General features: G+C 37.7%; 1 protein-coding gene across 4 annotated transcripts in view; it reads left to right on the top strand.

Moving 5' to 3' along the window:
- Nucleotides 1–23582, top strand: part of LOC128015226 (neurobeachin-like protein 1) — a 54893-nt gene that overhangs the window by 26457 nt on the left and 4854 nt on the right. For all 4 annotated transcript variants that reach the window (XM_052598892.1, XM_052598890.1, XM_052598891.1 and 1 more), the window contains 36 exons: nt 16–402; nt 1096–1185; nt 1267–1441; nt 2230–2363; nt 2449–2608; nt 3592–3694; nt 3806–3962; nt 5114–5272; nt 5982–6141; nt 6875–6963; nt 7338–7859; nt 8623–8798; nt 9517–9805; nt 12447–12758; nt 12920–13069; nt 13386–13543; nt 13787–13911; nt 14022–14145; nt 14839–14987; nt 15064–15197; nt 16277–16378; nt 16465–16560; nt 16639–16763; nt 17434–17574; nt 17905–18035; nt 18625–18734; nt 19074–19191; nt 20588–20685; nt 20812–20928; nt 21008–21097; nt 21841–21950; nt 22037–22209; nt 22347–22441; nt 22615–22731; nt 22884–23045; nt 23134–23282. In XM_052598892.1, the coding sequence (XP_052454852.1) occupies nt 16–402; nt 1096–1185; nt 1267–1441; nt 2230–2363; nt 2449–2608; nt 3592–3694; nt 3806–3962; nt 5114–5272; nt 5982–6141; nt 6875–6963; nt 7338–7859; nt 8623–8798; nt 9517–9805; nt 12447–12758; nt 12920–13069; nt 13386–13543; nt 13787–13911; nt 14022–14145; nt 14839–14987; nt 15064–15197; nt 16277–16378; nt 16465–16560; nt 16639–16763; nt 17434–17574; nt 17905–18035; nt 18625–18734; nt 19074–19191; nt 20588–20685; nt 20812–20928; nt 21008–21097; nt 21841–21950; nt 22037–22209; nt 22347–22441; nt 22615–22731; nt 22884–23045; nt 23134–23282 (5687 nt within the window). The remainder of the gene's footprint in view (nt 1–15; nt 403–1095; nt 1186–1266; nt 1442–2229; nt 2364–2448; nt 2609–3591; nt 3695–3805; nt 3963–5113; nt 5273–5981; nt 6142–6874; nt 6964–7337; nt 7860–8622; nt 8799–9516; nt 9806–12446; nt 12759–12919; nt 13070–13385; nt 13544–13786; nt 13912–14021; nt 14146–14838; nt 14988–15063; nt 15198–16276; nt 16379–16464; nt 16561–16638; nt 16764–17433; nt 17575–17904; nt 18036–18624; nt 18735–19073; nt 19192–20587; nt 20686–20811; nt 20929–21007; nt 21098–21840; nt 21951–22036; nt 22210–22346; nt 22442–22614; nt 22732–22883; nt 23046–23133; nt 23283–23582) is intronic.

Below are 23582 nucleotides of genomic sequence, written 5' to 3'. Positions count from 1 at the left end.
GTATCTCTCTCTCAGGCCTTCACGTCGTGCTGTATCGGTTCAGCGGGTCACCGCACCACGACGCCTCCTCCCTCTCAGATCCCAGATCCTCCGTTTTCTGGAGGCAATCCCTCCGGACGCTCGTCTTTTGGCGCTATCCTCCCGGGCTGGGGCGGCCTGCTAGGGACCAAACCGGAGTCTGTCACCAAACTGATTTCGGCTGGGACTCAGGACAGCGAGTGGGGCAGTCCCACCTCACTACAAGGCCAGCTGGGAAGTGTCATGGTCTTTCACGAGCCCCTTCAAGCCAGTCACGTCAAAGCCCTCTGTAGCGCTGGACCAAACTGTATTTCCCCCTTTAAAAGTCCAGAGGCTGACCTCGGAGACCTGGTGCCCAAACTTCTGCTACACTATTCTCCGAAGGTGAGGGGACTGAGCTATATAAAAATTATGCACAATAAAAATAAGTTATTGTTGTTTTATTAAACTTTACTTTCCATCTGAGGGATAAACCAACATTTTAACAAAAAATATATATGAACAATTCTTGTACAGTTAATATTAGAATAGTTTCTGATTATTTCACATTATTTACTCATATGTGACCCTGAACCACAAAACCTTAAGGGTCAGTTTTTCATCTGAAAGCCAAATAAATAAGCTTTCCATTGATTTATGGTTTGTTAGGACAATATTTAGCTGAGATACAACTATTTGAAAATCTGACCCTGAAAACTGGAGGAATGATGCTAAATATTCAGCTTTAATCACAGGAATAAATTACATTTTAAAATATATTTAAATTAAAACAGTTGTAATAATATTTCACAATATTATTGTTTTTACAATATTTTTGATCAATTAAATGCAGCTTTTTTGAGCACAAAAGACTTCAAAAAGATGGTTTATAAATATATGTGGGTGTATAGAAATCAAAGAATGCTAAAAAAGATTGTCTGTTTTAATAAAAATCATCCACTGAGACGCACAAGTGGTCAACATGAAAAAGAAACACTCCTCTGTGCTTGCTCTGCAACATCATAACTGTCAGTCACTCATGTTTGCGACGTAACTTCTTTAACATGTACATGATGAATCCTCTCTTTGCATATACAGGCATGCAGGAAAGCCATTTGTCTGGATTTGTCCCCTAATGTGCTGCACGGTCGCCTGACAGGAAACAAGGTGGTCAACTGGGATATCAAAGTATGAACGGCGTTTGGCTTCCTTTGAGCTTGCTCCTCACACTTTCTGCTGAACCTGCTCACACGCTTTGGTCTTTCGTAGGACATGATCAACTGTGTTGGAGGGCTTCCTGTGTTGCTCCCAGTCTTGGAACAGTTGACTTTGTTAACCCCTGATTTACATCACGTGGACCCCTCGGGGTCAGAGTTCATCACCCCTGACTTGACCACACCTTCTGATGGAGACTGGGTCATACTGCCCTCAAACAGAGCGTCAGGTGAGCACAAGCTCTTTATTAGACCGGCTAAAAATATCCCAAAATAATAATTTGGGTTATTTTGAAATCGTTGATTGAAATAAAGCTATAATAAAATATATATATTAGATGGGGAGAAAAAATTGAAATATTTGAAACTAGAAAAGTTAATGCAAAAAATAACTTAATTGCTAAAGTTACTAAAGCTGAAATAAATATAAAGTGAAATAGAAATATAAAAAAAACTAATAGAAATGACAAAAACACATTACAAAATTACTAAAATTAAAATGAAAAGTGAATTTTTTAAATAAAAGCTGATTCTAAATATGAATAAATACTGTAATAGTAAATATAAAATATAAAAGTATAATATAAAATATGAATAGAAATAAAGCTTAAATAAAACAAAATGTCAATATTAAATGACAATATTAAATGACTTATTGACTTAAAATTTCTAAAACGTAACTTTAAATGATAAAAAAAAAGAAAAAAATGAAATAATTTCTGTAAAGTACTAATGTTACTCAAACTGAAATAAATGTAAAGTGAAAGAAATGTAGTAAACATGTAAATGGTCAAAAAGACAGAAGTGCATAAAAAAATTAAACTTTAGCTCAAATTTAAATAGAAATAGAAATTGAAATTTCTTTAAATAGAAATATCAAAGGTAATTTAAAGTATTAATAAATAGTATGATCGAGTGTAGCTGTCGACTGTCAGAATGAATGTGTGACTGCTCTTTGCATCTGTAGTATGTCTTGATAATGTTGTGATGTGATGTTTTGTGGACATTTCTTATTCAGAGGCCAGATTGGAGAAGAATCTGGTGGCGACGTTCTTGCTGGTGATCAAGCACTTCCTGCAGAGGCATCCCATAAACCAGGAAACCCTTCTGCACTCCCACGCTGTGGCCACGCTAGGAGCTCTGCTGCAGAAGGTACCCACAATTCTCTTTGCTTTGATTTCTCAGTCTTGCTCAGCGTGTGTGTTGATTTGCTGTGTGTGTGTGTGTGTGTGTGCAGCTGCCGGTGTTCCTGGTGGACGTGAGCGTGCTGGTGGCGGTTCAGCTGTTGATCGAGCAGATGACGTATGAGAAGAACTCCCAGCTCCTGCAGCAGCTCCACACACACCTGCTCTTCAACTTCAACATCTGGAACCAAGGAGATTTCCCACTGCGCATCGGTCAGTGTGTGTGTGTGTGTGTGTGTGTGTGTGTGTGTGTGTGTGTGGTTTATTCAGGCTGAATTTATGTGTGTTCAAACCAGCTCCATGCATACTTTTGATACACAAACTGTTTTTCTTTCTTTCTTTCTTTTTTTTTTTGTTAATTCTGTCTGATTAAAGAGAGCATGATTACAGAGGGTTCTGGAAGTCAAAATCCCTTTCATTTTCTCAATGGAATTTTTTTTTGACAAATGGATAAAAAAGCAGTTTAAAATTTTCATATAAAAATAATTTATTTGTTTACTTTATGGTTTTGTTAACCTATGTTAACAAGCACATTGAATAAAAAGTAAACAGTATTTATATGCACGTATGTATTTTGTCAGTTTACAAAATTTATTTACATTTTTTAAAAGATTTCTTTAATGCATGTTTTCATAATTTTTTTTAAACTATATTTTAAAACATTAAGCAAAAGTTTTATGTCTATTAATTTGTCCTTTTAAAAATGATTATTTTTTTCATTGTATTCATAATTTATAATTAATGACCTAAATAAATAAAATAAAATAAATTTTAAGTGTCACTCCTAGTCCTCTATAACCATTAGCTCAGGGGTTATATTATTATTTTACATTATATTATATTATATTATATTATATTATATTATATTATATTATATTATATTATATTATATTATATTATATTATATTATATTATATTATATTATATTATATTAATGACATTAAGATTTTATATGTATGTGTGTATATCATTATTATAATTTTTTAAATGCATGTTTAAATGAAGAACTAAACTGGACTGAACTCATAATTCAGAAGAGAGATTTGAAAACTCTGTAATCTCAATGAAGAAAATGAATGGGAAAAATCTTTCCAGAGCCTTCTGCTCTGTTCACCGTCACTGTTGCTGAGTTCAGTGTATGTTCTTTGAGACTCTTATACTTTTGTTATGATCTTGACGTGTTTGTGATGTTGAAGGTCACATCCAGTACATGTCCACCGTCATCAAAGACAGCAGGAAGCAGTTCAGGAAGAAATATGGAGTGCAGTTCCTGCTGGACACTATACGCCTTTACTATGGGTGAGACTACATCTCCCACAATCCCTCATTCCTCTGCTGTGTCCCCTCACGACTGTTCTGGCTCTTTCTCTCTCTCTCCATTAAGTCATCCGCTCTCTCTTTTCTTTCTAGTTCTGGAAGTAAAGATGCAGATCTGAGTGAGGATGACATTAAAACAATCAGAGCTTCTCTCTGTGGCCTGCTGAAGTATTACATCAGCAAGGGAACCACCCAAGAGGAGATCCAGAGCATTCTGGGATACATCGCTGCCATTGGAGACGAGGAACAGGTGAGAAGAGGATGCTGGTAGGCTCACAGTGTCCTATATAGTGTGCATGACTAGGATCAGCGGATCCCAAATCATAAAGTACACTACCAATCAAAAGTCTGGGGTTGGTAAGATTAAAAAAAATAATAATAAAAAAATTATATATATTTTCTTAAGTTGCAAGACTAAATTTTAATTTTAAATTAAAATTAGGCATTTAATTTTCGACACTCCTGATGGTGATCAGGTAATGTCTGACTCTTTGGGTTTTATCATACGCCGGCGCAATGTGACGCAAGCCGCAGCACAAGTGTGTTTGCTAGTTTTAGTCCGGCGCGGTTCGCATTTTCCCGTCCAGCGCGACGTCGCTTAATTTGCAAATGCATTTGTGCTCATTTTTGCGCCCATGGGCATGCTGGTCTAAAAGAGAGGTGTGTTCAGGCACATTGCTGGTGCATTACTATTTTGAGGAGCTGAAAATAGACTGCGCCCTAGACCAGCTCAAACCTGGTCTAAAGTCTGGTGCAATGTTTTTTCTTTGTTATTTAAAGAGCGTACACGCTGCTTATTAAACACAGGGATACACAGCAGCACACAAACATGCCAAATATGACAAATTTAAGGATTGCAATGCATAAAAAATTTTTGTAGGCTAATTAAATATAAGTATAAATATATATATACATTTATTTTTATTTTTACTTTTTTATTTTTATTTTTTCTTGCGCTTGCGCCGTGTAAATAGCAAATTGATCATGGCACGAGTGCAACTAGCTCTTAAAGGGAATTGAAGATGAGACTTTGATTGGGTTTATTGCACGTTACGCCCCAAAAACACCCATTACTCATTAAGAGAATAGGGACAACCCGTTTAGACCATGCGCCCAGGTGCGCCAAACGTTTTTCTGTCATTAAAATAAAACTTTGCGTTTAGATCGTTAAAATAGGGCACTTTGTGTGAGTGTGAGTGTCCAGGAAAGAAGCACTCTCCTTTATTGTTATTGATTTGCCCATTATCTATTTTAATTATTCCTAAACCACAATGTGCTTAACCACAAACTAGATTTACTGTCCTGTCATTTCATTTCATCGCTGTCTCTCCCGGTTTCTCCTGCTCTTATCACTTATTAGAGATAAACATGATATTGAAATCGGTGCCTGGTCTGTTGCAGCTGTGTGGGATGCTGGAGCTGCTGCTGACTCTGCTGCAGACCAGCGTGGCGCGGGACCAGCTCTTCCTGCTGCTGTTTGAACCTGGAGCAGCCGACTCCTGCTACGCTCTTCTGCTCAACAACAAACACTCCGACCGCCTCCGAGAGCTCGTCTTCAAGGTGCACTTCATACTCTGAGCAGATTCTCTAAACCAACTTCCAGCAGTTAGAGATTTGATTGGAATAGATCACAGAAATGAGAGTGTGCTGAAAATGTACTCCAACTCATCTATATCTTGGATGGCCTGAGGGTGTTTCTTCATGTGAACAGAAATTGAGCATTGCATCACTTGCACACCAATAGATCCTCTGCAGTGAATGGGTGCCGTCAGAATGAGAGTCCAAACAGCTGATAGAAACATCACAATAATCCACAAGTAATCCACAGCACATCTTGAGAAGTGAAAAGCTGCATATTCGTAAGAAACAATAGACCATTAGGTTGTTTTTAACTTCAAACCGGCTAAAATACCAGTCCTCTATCCATGATAATATTGCTTTCTCCAGTTAAAGAGTCGTCTGGTCTGAATCAGGAGAGCTATATGCACAGTTTACAAGTCAAAACCGTTCTAAACAAATATTGTGATGTTTTCATTAGCTGTTTGAACACATTAGCAACTGGAGTGCAGCAGTAAATATAAAATGTGGTGCATAATGAAAATATTCATTTAAAATTCATAATTATATTTTGATATATATTCACATTTGAAAGCTCATCAACTCTAAATTTGTTTTATGTATTGCATAATGCATTATAAAAATGTTTGATAATGGACTTAAATGTAAAATGTCAAATGGATGTGTTATTAGTGTGTGTGTGTTTGTGCAGCTGTTTGAGCGGATGCTGAAGTGTGACCGTGTGTATGAGAAGAGCAAGCAGAGGTTACGCTTGAGGGACGTGGGATACTCCGGCCTCAGTCTGCTGTTCTCTGAGCTGCACCTCACCTCCACCCTCATCAAGTGCCTCCTTCACCAAGTGCTGTCTACCGGTCAGTCTGCTGAAACCTGATGAACCGCTCCAGCCTCTGGCCTTTTAACAGCTCCTTTTCTCACAAGTCTGTACTATAAATATATATATATATTTATAAGGATTTTGGTGAAAATCAAAACGATGGCAGAAAAAACAAAAACAAAATAATTTACATATTTTCAAAGCAAATGCAGTGTTAAATATTAATAGAAAATTAATAAAAAATATTTAATATAATATAAATGGTAATCATTTCTATTATTTCTTTCTCTCTCTCTCTCTCTATATATATATTCATTATCAGATTTTTTTATCAGATATTTATTATCAGTTTTTATGGAATAATTCTTTTATTAATACTTTGAAGTAATTTTTTAATGAATATTTTCTGTTTTCATTTACATTTTTGTTAAAGCTTTGGTAATTTTGTTTTATGTTTTTCAATTTTGTTAGTTTTTTTTTTTTTTTTTTAAATATGCAGTTCCATTCATTTTAATTCAGTTTTAGGTATTTTAGTACCTCAAGATAGACTAAATGAAAATGAGAAATGTTGCATTGGAAACTAAATTCATATAGTTTTATATTATATTTATATAATATTTATATTATCAATATTTTTTTTTCTTATTAATGTTTTGTGGTTTTAGTTTTAGTTAACTATAATAATCCTTATATTAGAACACCATTCATTGATGAAGCCACACAGAATTTTATGATGGGAAATGTGTTTGGTCTTTTATCTTGTGCTCCAGACACTGTGGTGAACTATAAAGATCTGATGGCTGTGGTTCAGCTGACCCATAAAGCCGGGCCCAGTGTTCGCCTGACTGTATGCAAGAGGGTGAGCGCTTTTATCACATTAATACACCACAGTTATTAGTGTTAACAAAAACAAAAATCATGTTTTAAGGAATAGCCTTTTTATTATTGCTTTTCCATATAAAAGGATAAAATACACTAAGTACCAAAAAATAATCCATATGATACATGGGCTATATTATAAGCCTTCTAAAGCCGAATGATAGCTTTGTCTGAAGTAATAATAACGATTTATTTTCACATTTGCATGGGACATCATTTTACCTTTCCCTAAAAATAAGTGTTTGCAAAAAAAAAAAAAAACCTGCACTAAATGATATACAATGATGGAGAAATACTTTAGATGTCGTATGTTTTGAGCTTGTATATATACAGCACTTCTGTTGTTTCCTGCAGGTGTATGCGCTGCTGCAGTCTCAGCAGGACGCAGCGCTGCAGATCTCCAGGCAGACGTGTTGGCAGGGCACTCTAATGAGTCTGTTTGTCCGGAGCCCCGGGAGCGATGGAGGTTCAGGTTCGGGCCGTTGTGACGCGGCCAGCCTGGGGAGTTTGGAGCTGAGCCGCAGCAGCGGAGGAAACCGTCTGGAGCCTCCTCTGGAGCGCAGGACTCTAGGAGACCAGCTTGAGGAGCGAGACAGCGCCTCAGACAGCAGGTCCATAGACAGCCTGGACAACGGAGAGCTGATGTCTCTCTCCGAAACACCAGGGGACACGCCGACACCCAAACCCTGGGGCGTGAACCTGTCCCAGCTGCATCTGTTCGATCACGGGGACAGCGGCAGTCAGACTCCGGGCAGCATGCCAAGCACACCGTCTCCTCTGGAGAACGCAAAGCCCTTCCCCGGAGCTTCCTGTCTGAATGATGACCGCTTCCTGTTTAGTGACAATATGTCCCTCGGAGAGTCTTTCAACAGTGAGGTGAGACTGATAAGTGATGTGTGTTTCATTGGACACAGGCCCTGACATTTATCACTTCCTCGTATTAATTGTGTTGTCATTTTTTGTCCACTACATGTTCTCGACAAGAAGTACCTGATAATAAATACTATAATGAAGGTGTTAACGATTATAAAATATTATTTATTTAAAGCTTTTGTAAAATTCTTATGCATATTTAATATTAATGTGGCAAGTTGCTAAAGGGTGTCTAATTAATTTACTTGCTGATTATTAATTTTAATAATATTGAACATTGTTGTGTTTTATCATATGCTTTATTAACATTTAATGAAAGCTTTATGTAAACAGTGGTGAAATTGCAGCTTTTGTTGTAAAAGGAAAAATGCATAATTACATTGCTGTTTAAATTTAGTAAGGATGTGTTAAATTGCTCAAAAATTGATGTTAAAGACATTTATAATGTTACAAATTATTTATGTTTGAAATTGTTTTAAACTTAAAAATGTCACATTTCCACATAAATATTAAGCAGCAAAACAGCTTTCAATATTGATAATAATTTCAGTGTTTTTACTGTATTTTTGCTCAAATAAAGAGAGAATATGAGACTTATTTCATAGCTATTAAAAAGAGCTTTCGATCCCCAAACTGCTGAAAGGTGTAGTGTATAGCCTTAAATCTAATTGTGGAGAAGTGATGGACCTGGCTTTGAAAGTCTTTATTAAATCGGAAGATTGTTTTGAAGTGATTTGTTGATGTAAGCCTCTGTCTTGTCGCCCAGCGTGCGGAGGAGGAGTTGTCCCGTCTGCTGTTGGAGATGGTGCTGTGTGTCATGTGGAGAGGGGTGGAGGGGTCCGATGACACCGCCTGGCTGGAGAGGGGGCAGGTGTTCTCCGCCCTCACCAAACTGGGCACTGCCAACGAGCTGCTGCTGCCCGTCGACCACATCAAACTCAAGTGTGTGCTCCACCACGAGTTCATGCAAACATGCACTAAATAATAAAGTCAAATAGAATGAGTATGTAATATAGTGCATATATTTATCAAAATGTTCCTCTCCAGAGTTAATTTTCCTAACGTTCTAGTTAACAAGTCTTGGTCATTTGATGGTTTTCTGTGGTAAATGTAATATTTTGTGGCATTGTTTACAAGCTGTTTTATTAATGTCTTCCTGCGGTTGAAACACTGTTAGAGTGATTACATGAGTATGTTGTACTGAATCTTTCAGCATAACTCATTATTCTTGCTATAATTAGCAGAAAATAAAAAAAAAGATGGTCAGTTCATGTGCAGATCGAACCGATGCGAATACAGCAATCTATACAAAACTGAAAGATTTTGTTTCATATCTAAAGTAACAAAGCGCAAAGATTATTGTGATTATTGAATGGTAGAGGAGCTACAGTACAAATATCGTTTAGTGAAATTTCATTCGACTTAGAACAGCATAAGAGCAAATGATTAGTTCATCCAAGTGAACATGGTTTGAAATTAATAAAATCTATATTGTATGTTCGCCTGTTGTAGCTTTTCCAGTGTACACACAAAATAGACGATGACACAATCAAAACATGGCATTGCAGAAGTGCTAATTAAATGTCACCAAAACACAAATTTGAAGCTGATATTTGAGCACTTGATCTGAACATGCATTTTCTAATGTCTTTCTCTCCAGTTTGATGGAGAGGATGCTGGAATTGGCCGTAACGGACAACCGAGAGGCGACGACGGCCACGCTGCCGCAGCACACGGAGAACGCGGTGCGTCTTCTTCACATGGTGCAGGACTTCCTGCAGGCCGAGGGGCTGGTGAATCCTGCTCTGTGGACTGAGAGGGTTCTGGAGGACACGGTGACTCTGATGGACGGGCTGATGGTGTGGTACGCCTCCGGGACGCAGTGGCTCCAGCTGTCTCAGGTGGGACTACGGCTGCTCCTCGGGTTCATGGCACAGGAAGACCCGCAGGTGAGAGGTCATATTAGGGATGCATCTTGATGTACAGTGCCTTCTGGGGCCAGCAAAGGTGCATTAAATTGATCAAAAGTGACAGTAAAGTCATTTATTTTGTTACAAATAAATGTTGCTTTTCCTGTTCATCAAAGAATCTCGAAAAAAAAACTCTTTTGGTTTCCATAAAGATATACAGCAGCACAACTGTTTTCAACATTGAGAACAATCAGAAATGTTTCTTGAGCTGTAAATCAGCATATCTGAATGATTTCTGAACACTTCAGTGACACTGAAGACTGGAGGAATGATGCCGAAAATACAGTTTTGATCACAGAAATAAATGACATTTTAAATCTGTATTCAAATTCGTTTTGTAAAACGATTAATCGCGATTAATCGCATCCAAAATAAAGGTTTTTGTTTACAAACATATTTTTCTGAAATGTGTTTACATGAACTACATGCATATGTGTGTATTAATATATATATATATATATATATATATATATTAGGGGTGTAACGGTTCACAAAATTCACGGTTCGGTTCGATACGATACACTGATGTCACGGTTCGGTTCGGTTCGGTTCGGTTCGATACGTTTTAGATACAGCAAAATGTAAAAACATCTCAACTTTTCAGAATGCCGCAAGCGCACCGCGGGTCATGTGACAAGAACTAACCAATCAGCTTCATCCTTTCCCGTAACAACGTTGAGAGCTCAGCCAAGATGAAGGATCAGCTGATCATAGTTGTATATGGATTGCAATTTTGAAATAAATTTAGTAGCAGAGCTACTGCAAGCGATTTTTAGAGCTGCAAATCCATTTATCCTTCGCTGAAATTTCCGCGTCTCATGGAGAGAGCACGTCATTGTTGCTTAGCAAAGAAAGACAGACGCCTCATGTGCGCTTCTGCCCGAGCGCTTTGGAAAGGAGGAGAAAGACGCGCTTAGCGTTTTCCATGCGTTTTTAGGCACGATATGTGAACGGCCCCTAAGGCGCTCGCTCACTCAGCACGCGCTGAAGGCTCGTTGCAAAATGTCGAATGCCTTTAACAGACCAGAAATATAAGATCCTAAAATAACCAACAGGTCTGGTGTTTGGGTTGGATTCCCTGTAAGCAGGGGCGTCGCACCCGTGGGGGATGTGGGGGTTTTAACACCCACACTTTTCCCGGTGAGAGGGTTCGACACCCGCACTTTTTCTGCAGTTTTTCCGCAGTTTTGCACAAACGCCTTACTACAGACGTTCCTCCGTTTCTCTAACCGCTGTGTGTGTCTGCGCTGGCCGCGGCTGCCTCCTCCCCCCTCCCTCTCAAAGGACACCGGCTTTGAGTGTGACCGGCTGATGATTGGCTGTTCTGCCTTAAGTCCCGCCTCTCTTGGGGTGTTATTGGTTAGCTCGTGCTGAGGAGGCGGGAACTTATGGTTAACGTTATTTACATCTCCCTTTTCAAGGTACTTTGAATGAGTGTTTATGCTTTCGAGGTTTTTTGGGAATATGTTCTGTTATCGTTTTGTTGACGTCAAGTGTTTTCAGTATTATATGTAGTTTTTTAGACTAATGCTAATTGCTATTATTGGGAGATTGTTCAGCAGCTATTGTTTGCATACCTGTTGAAGAACTATAAAAGAAAATTGTATATTATTTTAATGTTTAAAAACAGTAAATTGTTACATTATTTATACCACCAGAGAAAAAGCTTTGTGTGGGCGTTTTTTTTCTCTCCCCTTTTCTGAGTTTTTTTTTTTTTTTTTTTTTCAGCCAAACGCTGCAAGCCGAAAATCCGGCACGACACCGGAGAACTTTAAGCCCTGCATTTCGTACCCCTTTGTCAATGTATTTATCATTTTTATTGTTTATAAACAAATCACATCCATCCCCCACACTTTTGAAAAGCTTGCTACGCCACTGCCTGTAAGCTATAGTTTCTAAATGCTGCAGGGATAGTTTGCTGCGTGCATGTTTCTCCTTTTTTTCGTCTTTTCCCAGATAGTACTGACGCATATATCCCAGATATTCCCGCTGTTTTTTTTTTTTTTTTTTTGTATTCCCGCTGGTGTACCCTGTCATGTTGCAGATGCGACATACCGTTGTTTTTTTTATCCACCACTCTCTTGCCATCACCATTATAGCTTAAAGGGAATCCAAAGTGCACCCAAACACCAGACCTGTTGGTTATTGGGGGATCTTCTCATTTCTAGTCTGTTAAACGCATTGGCTATTTTGCAACGAGCCTTCAGCGCGTACTGAGTGAGCGAGCGCCTGCTGAGTAGCCTAACATAAACATATAAGATGGTGTTTTTTTCTTCTTCGGGAGTGTCAGGGGCGTTGCCTGTTACGTTGTTTGGGTTATTGGGCTACCTTGTTGAACGCATATCATTATATTTCTCTCTCTCTCTTTTTTTTTTTTTTTCAAATATAATTAATTACTCCAACGAACCGTTCGGTATACATAATGCGTACCGCGTACCGAACCGAAAGCGTCGTACCGAACGGTTCAATACGAATACGCGTATCGTTACACCCCTAATATATATATATATATATATATATATATATATATATATATATATATATATATATATATATATATATATATATACATAATAAATATACACTGTACACACACACATGTATTTTGTATGCGATTAAGGTGTGTGCGATGGCTACGGCCAAACTGAATGGCATCCTGCAGACGAAGACGGTGGACTCTCAGGACGAGGCCTGTTATCTTCTGGGCCGTGTGGAGGAAATCCTCAGGCGCTCGGTGAGCGAGGAGCGGACAGGGGAGACCTACTCGTTTTTAGTGCCTCTCCTCCGTACCCTCCTGTCTAAAGTCCACAAGCTCCTGTACATGGAGCTGCACCTCCCCTCGCTCCCCGACACCAACGGGAGCCCGTCCTTCTTCGAGGACTTCCAGCTGTACTGCAGCTCTCCGGAGTGGAGGGTCTATTTGGATAAATATGTAAGACACTAAATGAAGAAAATTGTGAATTTAAGCTCTCACTTATTTTCTATTTCTGATAGGTTTAACTAATAGTGCATAGTAGTAGTAGTTGGTTGGTTTCTGCTCTTCATTTCACTCTCTAGTTTACAAATCTGAATTTCGTGCATCTGTTTTGAAAGATCATCCCCTACATGAAGCAATATGAGCTGGAGACGTTCAGTCAGGGTCATGAGAACATGGCTCTATACTGGAAGGACTGTTATGAGGCGTTCATGCTCAATCTGCACCGCAAGGACCGAGAGAGAGGAGAGAGCAAGATACGCTTTCAGGTACAAAACATCTACTGCTCATTCAACAAGGATGCATTCATTTTATTAAAATGAATGATGCTGAAAATACAGCTGCGCATCACAGAAATAAATTACATTTTAACATGCATTCAGCTAGAAAACTAATTTTTGAAATTGTAATAATATACCACAATATTACTGTTTTTATTGTATTTTTGATCAAATAAATGAAGCCTCTGTGAGCAGAAGAGACTTTATAAACATTGAAATGTTATTTCAAAAAAGGTGTGTAGAATTCAACTTCAAATTTAATGCAGAATTCACAAACATTTTCATGTTCCTCAAAACCCCTCAGGAGCAGTTTGTGGAACCGTTCAGTCGCCGAGGGCGTCAGGAGAACCTGAGGTACAACAGCATGCTGAAACAGATCCACACGCAGAACAGCGCCATCCTCAGGCAGTGGAGAGCGGCGCGCAGAGGACTCTTCTGTGAGAGAGGACCCTGGGTGGACAAGTGAGTGTCCTTTCTGTCTGTAAAGGTCACTGAGATCAGGAGTGGACAATGTTTGTACACTGGAGGTTTTTGACTTTTAGATTAAAATCAGTTATTTTTGCTAAAGAATAGAGATGAATGCATGCACATGACAATAATGCAGTAAAATTAGTTTTTGCCAGGATGTAACAAATTAAAAGCTATTGTTTTTTTTTGTTTTGTTTTTTAAAAAGGGTCTTTAATGCGACTGTTTGTGTTTGGCAGGCAGCAGAAGGACATTCACTGGAAGCTCTCTAGCGCTGAAAACTACTCTCGCATGCGACTCAAACTGGTGCGGAATTACAACTTTGACCCCCATAAAGAAGCCAGTGCCTTGAGAGATAACCTAGGTATGACATACACTCGAAAACTGTCACTTACAATCTTTAAGGAATCATGTGATGGGCATTATAGGAAGTAAGATGGTTTTGTGTGTGTGTGTGTGTGTGTGTTGCTTCAGGTGTGCAGCACCAGCAGGTAAACGCCGAGTCACTGTTGTTAGAGGCGGTCAAACAGGTGAAGGTCAGTGATCTGGAGGATGACATCCTGGAGCTCCTGGAGGAGGATCCTGCTTCAGCCAATCAGTGAGTCTCAGTTTAGACAGACAGGAGCAGTAGCCAATCACTGGAGCTAAATACAGAAACACACTTTTACTTAGTAACTGGAGATACACACAGTAAAAAAAGGGTGTAAATTCTTTGAAACTCCTTGAATAATGTCTTTTTATCTTTTAAAGGTAAATTTAGATTTTAATTAAAAGATTTGATAAAAAATGATTTACGGCTAAGTCTGTTTATATTTTGACATTCATGTCAAGGTGTTTTTCTGCATTATTACTAGACTGTTAAAGAGTTTGGCTCAGTAAGAGTTATTATTATTTTTTATTGTTTTGAAAGAAGTCTCTTTTTCTCACCAAGGCTGCATTTACTTAATCAAAGCTACATAAAGAGTAATATTGTGACATATTTCAATAAAACAACTTTTTTCCATATAAATATATAATTAAATGCAATAGTCTTATCCTGCAGAAATCATAATGTGCTGATTTGATGCTCAAGAAACATTTCTGATTGTAATCAATGTTGAAACAGTTGCGCTGCTTCATATTTTTGTTATTTTCAGGATTCTTCGATGAATAGAAAGTTCAAAAGAGCAGCATTAATTTGAAATAATGTTTTGCTAAATTCTGAATCTCTTTACTGTCGTTTTATTGCACCTTCACTGAACCAAAGTAGAATTCCCTGTGCATGTGACCACACTCGCTGTGCTTCTCTAAGGGCTGATTCAGAAGAGGCGGGTCAGAAGGAGAAGCTGGTGATCTCTGAGGACTGTGAGCTGGTCACGGTGGTGGACGTCTATCCGGGTCGTCTGGAGCTCACCACACAACACATCTACTTCTACGACAGCAGCACAGAGAAAGAGGAAGGTGAGGAGAACGTGCTACAGAGGAATGTGCAGCAGTGTATGAGGATAGAGATGAGACTGGTGTTCTGTGTTTTCAGGTGTAGGTCAGGACTTTAAATGGCCTCTGTCTCAGATCAGAGAGATTCACCTGCGCAGGTACAACCTCCGGCGCTCGGCTCTGGAGATCTTTCTCATCGACCAGACCAGCTACTTCCTGAACTTCAAGAAGGAGGTGGGGAATCTCTCAGTCTCCTTTCTTCATAATCAGCTGATATTTGGGTTTTGATTTGTTGTAGATGTAAACACACTCATTGGGTCTCATGCACTAAGAATTTAAAAACTGAATTGAACTTCTCTGCTGAATTTGCAGTTGCTTTTATTTATATTTTGTAAGTTGCTTTGGAAAAAAAGCATATGATAAATGCATAAATGTACAGTAAATGTACATGAATTAGTTTTTAACCTCATTCTAATGCTAATAATTTGAATTTAATAATTTAATAATTTTTTCTGGAGTATTCTAAATGAGTGACAAACATATTTTGCAGGTATGTGATCTGTGCATACATGTGGTTTCAGTTATTCCTATATATATATATATATATATATATATATATATATATATATATATATATATATATATATATATATATATATATATATATATATAATTTTTTTTTTTTTTTTTTTTTTTTTTGTACGTTTAGAATAGCTTTTTGTGTGAAAACTTTATTGATTAATCATGATTTGAAGTTTTGGCTTTTTTAAATTTCATCTATATAGTTTCCACTAATTTTTCTATTCAGTTTTAGTTTTAATACATCAAAATAAACTAAATGAAAATTGTTGTATTATGTTTGAAATTTATTTTTTTATTATTTTATTTTATATTTTATTTCAGAAACAAAAATTGTTGAATCGTTTATTCAGATTCTGCCAGAAAACATTTTTGGATAATTTTATTTATTTTTTATTTTTTATCATATGGTAATTGAAAAAATATATATTTTATGATTTTAACTGCTTTGTTTAAGTGTTTGCTTGGTTTTTATTTGGTTTCTGTATCTCTTGTATTATTCAACTATTGTTGCCATGAATATAACCTTAGATGCTGACATGGCAATACAAATAAAGAACTACTACTACAACAATTGTTTCATGCTTTTAGCTTTAGTTAACTATGATAACCCTATATTTCACATGCAGACGTGTGTATACACACAGTAAGTGAATGAAACCGTTTTTATTTGTTAACCTTCCCACCTTCTTCCTGTAGTCTCTGATGATTGGTTGAATCTGTTTGATTGACAGGTGCGTAATAAAGTGTACAGTCGGATGCTGCTGCTGCGCTCTCTCTCTCTTCATGCCACTCACTCGCCGCAGGAGCTGCTGGAAGCCTCTGGACTCACACAGGTCACTACACACACACGAAGCGGCTCTGTTTCACATAGAGTATATCACTGAAGGTTCAGAGCTGACTCTTTCTTCTCTCTCATCAGAAATGGGTGAACAGGGAGATCTCAAACTTTGACTACCTGATGCAGTTGAACACTATAGCAGGACGCACGTATAATGATCTGTCTCAGTATCCTGTGGTGAGAGCTCCGTCCTCTGTCTGAACCACACGTCAGCCCTCATTCACTTCCTGACTGATCTTTCTCTGCTGATTCTAGTTCCCCTGGATCCTGTCGGATTATACGTCCGAGGAGCTGGATCTGTCCGATCCGCGGGTGTTCAGAGATCTCTCTAAACCTGTGGCCGTGCTGAACGAGAGGAACGCCAAAGCCGTCAGAGAGAAGTGTGTTTCTGTCCCCGTCCTTTTAGTTTTATTCCAGTTTTAGTTTGTAATAACAAGTGAGATTTTAAGTCATCATGCTCTTGCTCTGAAGGGTTTACCAAATATAGTAGGCTGTGAAATTTCAGTTTTACAAAATACCTTGAATTGGCTAAATCCTGATTATAATGCACTGTGACGAACTCATGGTGGAAGTCTTTTAAATTATTATTTTAGTATTATTTTTACTAAATATTTTTTTATACTATACTTTTATAATATTTATTGTATTTTATATTTTGCATTTTATATTTTTTGTATGTTTTTAGTTTAATGTTTACTAATTTTATGTGCTGTTCCCGTTTTTTATTTTTATTGATTTATTTAATTTATTTGTATTTCCATTTTAGATAAAATAATTTTAGTATTTCAGTTTGTTGTCAAGGCAATGTTTCAATTTCTTTTTCATTGTTTTTTTGTTTGTGTAGCTTTTTTCATCTAAGATTTATATTTTATTTCAGTTGCCAAAACATTTTTTTTTATAGTTTTAGTTTGAAACCCTAAACACGGGTCTCTTAGAAGGTAGCTTCCCGTTCAACATTGAAGCAGTTCACAAGGTATAGAGTAAAGTTAGAATAGCTTTCGTGTCAGCAGTGAATGCAGCTGATGTGTGTAAGTGATGTTTATTCTGCAGATATGAGAGTTTCGAAGACCCCACGGGCACCATAGACCGTTTCCACTACGGCACGCACTACTCGAACGCCGCTGGAGTCATGCATTACCTGATTCGCGTCGAACCCTTCACATCCCTGCACATCCAGCTGCAGAGCGGCAGGTAATGCTCATCTGGGTTTCCTCTCTAACTCTTGTGTCTTTCTATCAACCAAATCATAATGGTTTTTATTTATGCTGTAAAAAGAAATGGTTCCTGAAGTGAAATTCATTTAAAGGCTTTTTTATAGGATTATTTCAGTTTTTCATGACCATTTTCTGACCCGAGTCTGCTTACGATTTCTTTAAGCAGATGGCCTCTGTTATGATTGGCTATTGATTGATTGATATATAAACATGGGCAATCGTGTAAATGTTTAGTGCTGTTCTGTCACATCCTCACACAGTCCTGTTTTCATTACATGAATAAAGTTGGTCTGACTGTCTTTGGCAGGTTTGACTGTGCCGACCGTCAGTTTCACTCCATTCCTGGCACCTGGCAGACCCTCATGGACAATCCCAACGACGTCAAAGAGCTCATCCCAGAATTCTTCTACTTCCCAGAGTTCTTGGAGAACCAGAACGGTGAGCAGAGTGAAATAAAGAGCAGTTGAGCCGATGATTGAGCTGGAATAGGAGAGAGCTTTCTGTGTTTTGGGCTTCATGCACTTCGGTTTCTAAAAAATATCAAATATGAGAGAAACTGAAACATTTCAATCTGTTTCTATTCTGTTAGGGGTTCATCTGACCCACATGATTTTTGTCATCTGCTTCTCAAACCCTTGGGAGGGTAAAAGAAGTTGTTCACAATGAGATCCAAAACCCCTGTTAAACCATAAACATCTTTTTTTTTTTGACTGTGAAACTCACCTAGATAAATGAACAGTGAATTTTCTTTAGGTAAATCAGAAGACGAGTCTTTTAAGTAAACTTTCTGTTTTTCTGTTGTTGTTTTTTTTTTTTTTTTTGTGATTCTTTACTGTTTTTCAGAGTTGATTTTTGGCACATTGCATGGAACCTAAAGGGGGAGTCAGTAATACCCCAACAACATTTTACAGCCTTTTTAAAAACATATCCGTGTCAAAACTTTGCAAGCAGATTTATGACCATAAATCAGCAAAATCTGAAGTATCCAGTGTTTGATTGTGTCTCATTCTCTCTCTAATCGCTGTAGGATTTGACCTGGGTCGCTTGCAGATCTCTAAAGAGAGGGTGAATGATGTCATCCTGCCTAAATGGGCCAAATCCCCCGAGGACTTCATCTACAAGCACCGCAAAGCCCTGGTGAGCCCATCTCTGATGACCTCATCACAGCTCTTCCCCACTGACCTCAATACAGAGCGTCCAGGGAGGGATGCCTAATTGAATACGGGAGGATCTATTTCTGTTCTTCTTCTCAATTCCTTTGCCACTTCTGTCCTATTAAAGCCTGAAGCAGTCAGAAATGGCTTCATGAAAGGTTAGAAAACTAGAACGACACAAGAGTCTTTCCCAGACTCCTCCTGGTGGCAGATTCCTCTCATGATGACTGACCGCCTCCGGTCTTAAGTTAGAGAAATACTGGTTTGGAAGTGGATTTGTGTGGTTATTTCTTGATGTAGGTGATGTGGTTTCTGTGTTCAGGAATCTGAGTATGTGTCGGCCCATCTGCATGAATGGATCGATCTGATCTTCGGCTATAAACAGAGGGGCCCGGCTGCAGTGGAGGCCCTCAATGTCTTCTATTACTGCACATATGAAGGTACAGTATGTCATCCTTTGCACCATACTTGAGGAAGACAAAGTATTAATATTATTACAAATACAGCTTATAAAATGTTTAAACTTTATTTTTCACTGCAAAAAAAAAAACTGTAAATAATATGGATTTTTAAATAGTTGCATTGATCTGTCCATCGTAATAATACCACAATTACTGAGCTAGAACTGTATGTGCCACTATAAAAATAATTTAATAACATATGTTAAGAGATATTGTTGTGCCAAACCTAATTTAAACATTTAAGTTTCATTACATTGTAGATCTATAAACTGCCATTCTGTAAATATTAGTTCAATATTGTGGTATAATGTCCATTAAACTAGTGTTGTTATTATTAACTAAAGCGATTACATTTTAATACACATTATTTGTTTATTTAAGCGGAAATAAAAGAAAAACTAAATATTAAAAGAAAAACTCAAACTTGAAGAAAAAAAATTGAAATGTTGCTTTGCCAGTACTTTAGTAGAACTAAAGTTACTAAAGCTAAATCTGAAATAAATCCAAAACAGTTTATTTTAGTGGTTAAATATTGTGGTAAATAACTGGTGTTTTATTGGAAATTAAAATAAAATAAAATAAATATTAAAAGTAAAAAATAAAACAAAAATAGAAAAGTTTTGCCAGTATTTTAGTAGTAATAAAGTTACTAAAACTAAATCTGAAAGCAACAACAACAACAACAAAAGTTTATTTCAGTAGTTAAATATTGTGGTAAATAATTCGTTTTTATTATAAACTAAAATGATTACTTTAGTACACATTATTTGTTAATTTAAATAAAGCTGAAATATATATTAAATGAAAATGCGAACTTTGAAAAAAAAATAGAAATGTTGCTTTATGCAGTATTAGTATTAAATTTCCAAAAGTAAATCTTTAATAAAATAAAGCTAAATAGAATAAAGAACTGAAATCATAACAAAGTGACTTAAACTCAGGCAAAACACCAAAAATATAGAAATACACTTTTATAAATAAATATTATACTAAAATATTTATCTAAAATATTTATAAACACTATATTAATACTAAAAAAAAACTGTTTCATACATATCTGTGCTAGTTTTTTGTGGTCTCCATTTGTTCTTACATAATGACAGTTTCAACTCATATCAGTATTTTATGTCTGCAATTTATTTATTTCATAAGTAGCCATTTAAAAATACAGGATAATGATGTCTCAGACGATCATTATCACAAAAACGGAGCCTTTCAGGCTTCTAGAAGACTTCTCTTTCATATCAAGAGAGTCTTCATCAGCCTGTTGGGCTTTATTTTGAGATAATGACTGGCTGATTCTTCATTATCTCTGAGTTTATAATGCAAATAGTTTTTATCTGCAGCTAAATGAAACTGTCTGTGGTTGTCTTAGGGGCCGTTGATCTGGACGCCATCACAGACGAGAAGGAGAGGAAGGCTCTAGAAGGCATGATCAGTAACTTTGGACAGACACCGTGCCAGTTACTGAAGGTACAGCACACACACACACACACACACACACACAGTGTTAGAAGAATCTGGAATGGAGATCATAAGATGACACAAACAGGAGAGAGTTTGCTGTTTGACCAGATGTTGTGTGTTAATGTGTTTTAGGAGCCCCATCCCGTGCGTCTCTCTCTAGAGGAGCTGGAGAAGAGGAGAACCCGTCTGGACTCCTGTCCTCTCAACATATTCGAGCACCTCACTGAGCTCAAGTCCTTCTTCATTGAGGTGACTGAATTAGCAGTGCTTCATGAGTTCGTCCAGATGTTGTTCTGTGGACTGATGGAGTTTGGTCTCTGTGTTTTAGGGCATCAGTGATAATGTGCCGCTGGTTAAAGCCATTGTCCCTAAGAACCAATCCCATTCTTTCATCTCACAGGGGAGTCCAGATACTCTGGTAAGTCTGCCCTTGATTAGTCAAGACACATGACATCAGGATAGACCCTATCATTATAGATTTTTATTTGTTTAATTAATGTCCCTAGTCATATTGTTCATAATCAGATGGTGCACATTGTGATTTATTATATAAGATAATATTCATATAATGTAAACACAACCGTAACATATATAGAATAATTATAATATAAGATTTGTATTCATATGATTTAAAATGTAATAAGTGAGATACTAATACACATTACTGACCACTCAGGTTTTTTTATTAATGTCCCTGGGCATAATTAATCAATGCACATTGTAATAAATTATACATATAGACTGATTTTAAATAAATACATAATTATAAAAAAGATTTGCATTTAATTATTTTATAAGCACCCATGTGATGTCCCTGGTCCTATAATATGTAGAACATCATAGAAAATAATAACATTTATTTAAACATTAAATATATAAAATAATTTAGACTCAAATCATTTTAAACAAATAATAAATGAAATACAATTGAGTTTATTTATTTGGTAAGCAGCCTTTTAATATTTATATAAATATAACATAATTTTGATAATGTATCGTCATGATCACAGGTTTTATTTAACAGTAATAGCATGGCTTTGCATAATTCCTTAATTACAAATAAATGCATTATAAAAGCCCTTCTACATGGTCTATAATGCTCTCTGAGGTTTCTGGCTGTTGTGAAATCTTTGATATTTTCATATATAATGTGTTATCAAGGTAACACTGAGCCAGAACTGCTTGATGGGAACTCACGGCTGGTTGCCCTACGACAAGAACATCTCCAACTACTTCACCTTCATCAAAGACCCGACCGTAGCCGGTGTAAAGTGAGTCTCTCTGACCGATGTTAACATCTTCCTGTTGGTAGCTGCCCTGCACTTCCTTGAACAGCACCACCACGCTCTCTCTCTAGGACTCAGAGGTTTCTAGCAGGGCCGTTCTCTCCAGGAGTTGAAGTCACAGCTCAGCTGTTTGTTGTGTCTCATGACGGGAAGTTGCTCTTCAGTGGAGGCCACTGGGACAACAGTCTGAGAGTGACGTCACTCGTCAAGGGCAAAACAGTGGGGCAGCACATCCGACATATGGGTAATGGAAACGGCCTTTCTTCCTCATGAATAGGCACATCCAGATTGTTCTGTATGATCTCAATTTAGCCTTGAATTGCAGGAAACAAATCTGCTCACTTTGTAAATGTGTGTCTGTGTGTGGCTATATTATTTCAGACATCGTAACGTGCCTGGCCACAGATCACTTTGGGATTCACCTGATCTCTGGCTCTAGAGACACCACCTGTATGGTGTGGCAGGTGCTACAGCAGGTTTGTTCTGTTCTCTTGGAAAAGTCTTCAAAATTAAAATAAATATATTTTAAAATGTAATTTATTCTTGTGATCAAACCTGAATTTTCAGCATCGTTTCTCCAGTCTTCAGTGTCACATGATCTTCAGAAATAATTCTGAAAAGCTGAACTAAATTTGTTCTGTTTTTGTAGGGTGGTGCTCCGGTGGGCCTGTCCCATAAGCCAGTGCAGGTGTTGTATGGACACACAGATGAAGTTGTGAGTGTGTCTATCAGTACAGAGCTGGACATGGCGGTCTCTGGATCACGGGTAAGACTCCGCTCTCTCAAAGTCACTCAGAAACACTGTCTAGTTCTCATTGTGCCTCATTTGAAATAATAAAGGTGAGCCAATCATGGCTCATTTACATCCAGAATTCTCAACGGGTTCAAAGATGTTTGAAATGTTTGTGTGTGTCACAGGACGGGACGGTGATCATTCACACTGTCCGCAGGGGTCAGTACATGCGCTCTCTGCGGCCGCCGTGTGAGAGCTCTCTGCCCGTGTCCATCATGCACCTGGCTGTGTCCTGGGAGGGACATCTGGTGGTGCACACCTGCGTCGAGGGCAAAGCCACTCTGAAGGTATCAAACACAGTTCAGTTCCCCTTCTCTGCACACATTTCTGTGCCCGTGTAAACCGAGCCTCTTTGTGTTGTGTGTGTGTGCTCAGGATAAGAACGCCCTGCACCTGTACTCTGTGAACGGGAAGCACCTGTGCAGCGCTCCTCTGAAGGAGCAGGTGACAGACATGTGTGTTTCAGGAGAACATGTCATCATCGGCAGCGAGCAGGGCTTCCTGTCTGTCAGAGATCTCTACAGGTAAACCTGGAGACCATAATCTGCTGCTCTTCCATATTATAACATGCATCAGAAAGATGGCATTTTCTGGAAGAGCAATCATATCTAGAGAGCAGAGCATTAGTAATACTATTCAATGCAACGATATCTTTTATGTTGATTATGTACATTTAATCAATATATTCTATGTTTACTGCAAAATATGCACATATATAGAGATTTTTGAGTAGTTGACTGAATCTGCACCATTCTCAGTGCTTCATGGCAGTGGTTGGGCACTAAAGATTTTTGACATGATTTGCTTATCATGATTCTCTGATT

The sequence above is a fragment of the Carassius gibelio genome, chromosome A6 (genome assembly GCF_023724105.1).
Source record: "Carassius gibelio isolate Cgi1373 ecotype wild population from Czech Republic chromosome A6, carGib1.2-hapl.c, whole genome shotgun sequence".
Taxonomy (NCBI): domain Eukaryota; kingdom Metazoa; phylum Chordata; class Actinopteri; order Cypriniformes; family Cyprinidae; genus Carassius; species Carassius gibelio.
This window is presented reverse-complemented; position numbering and strand designations above follow the sequence as displayed.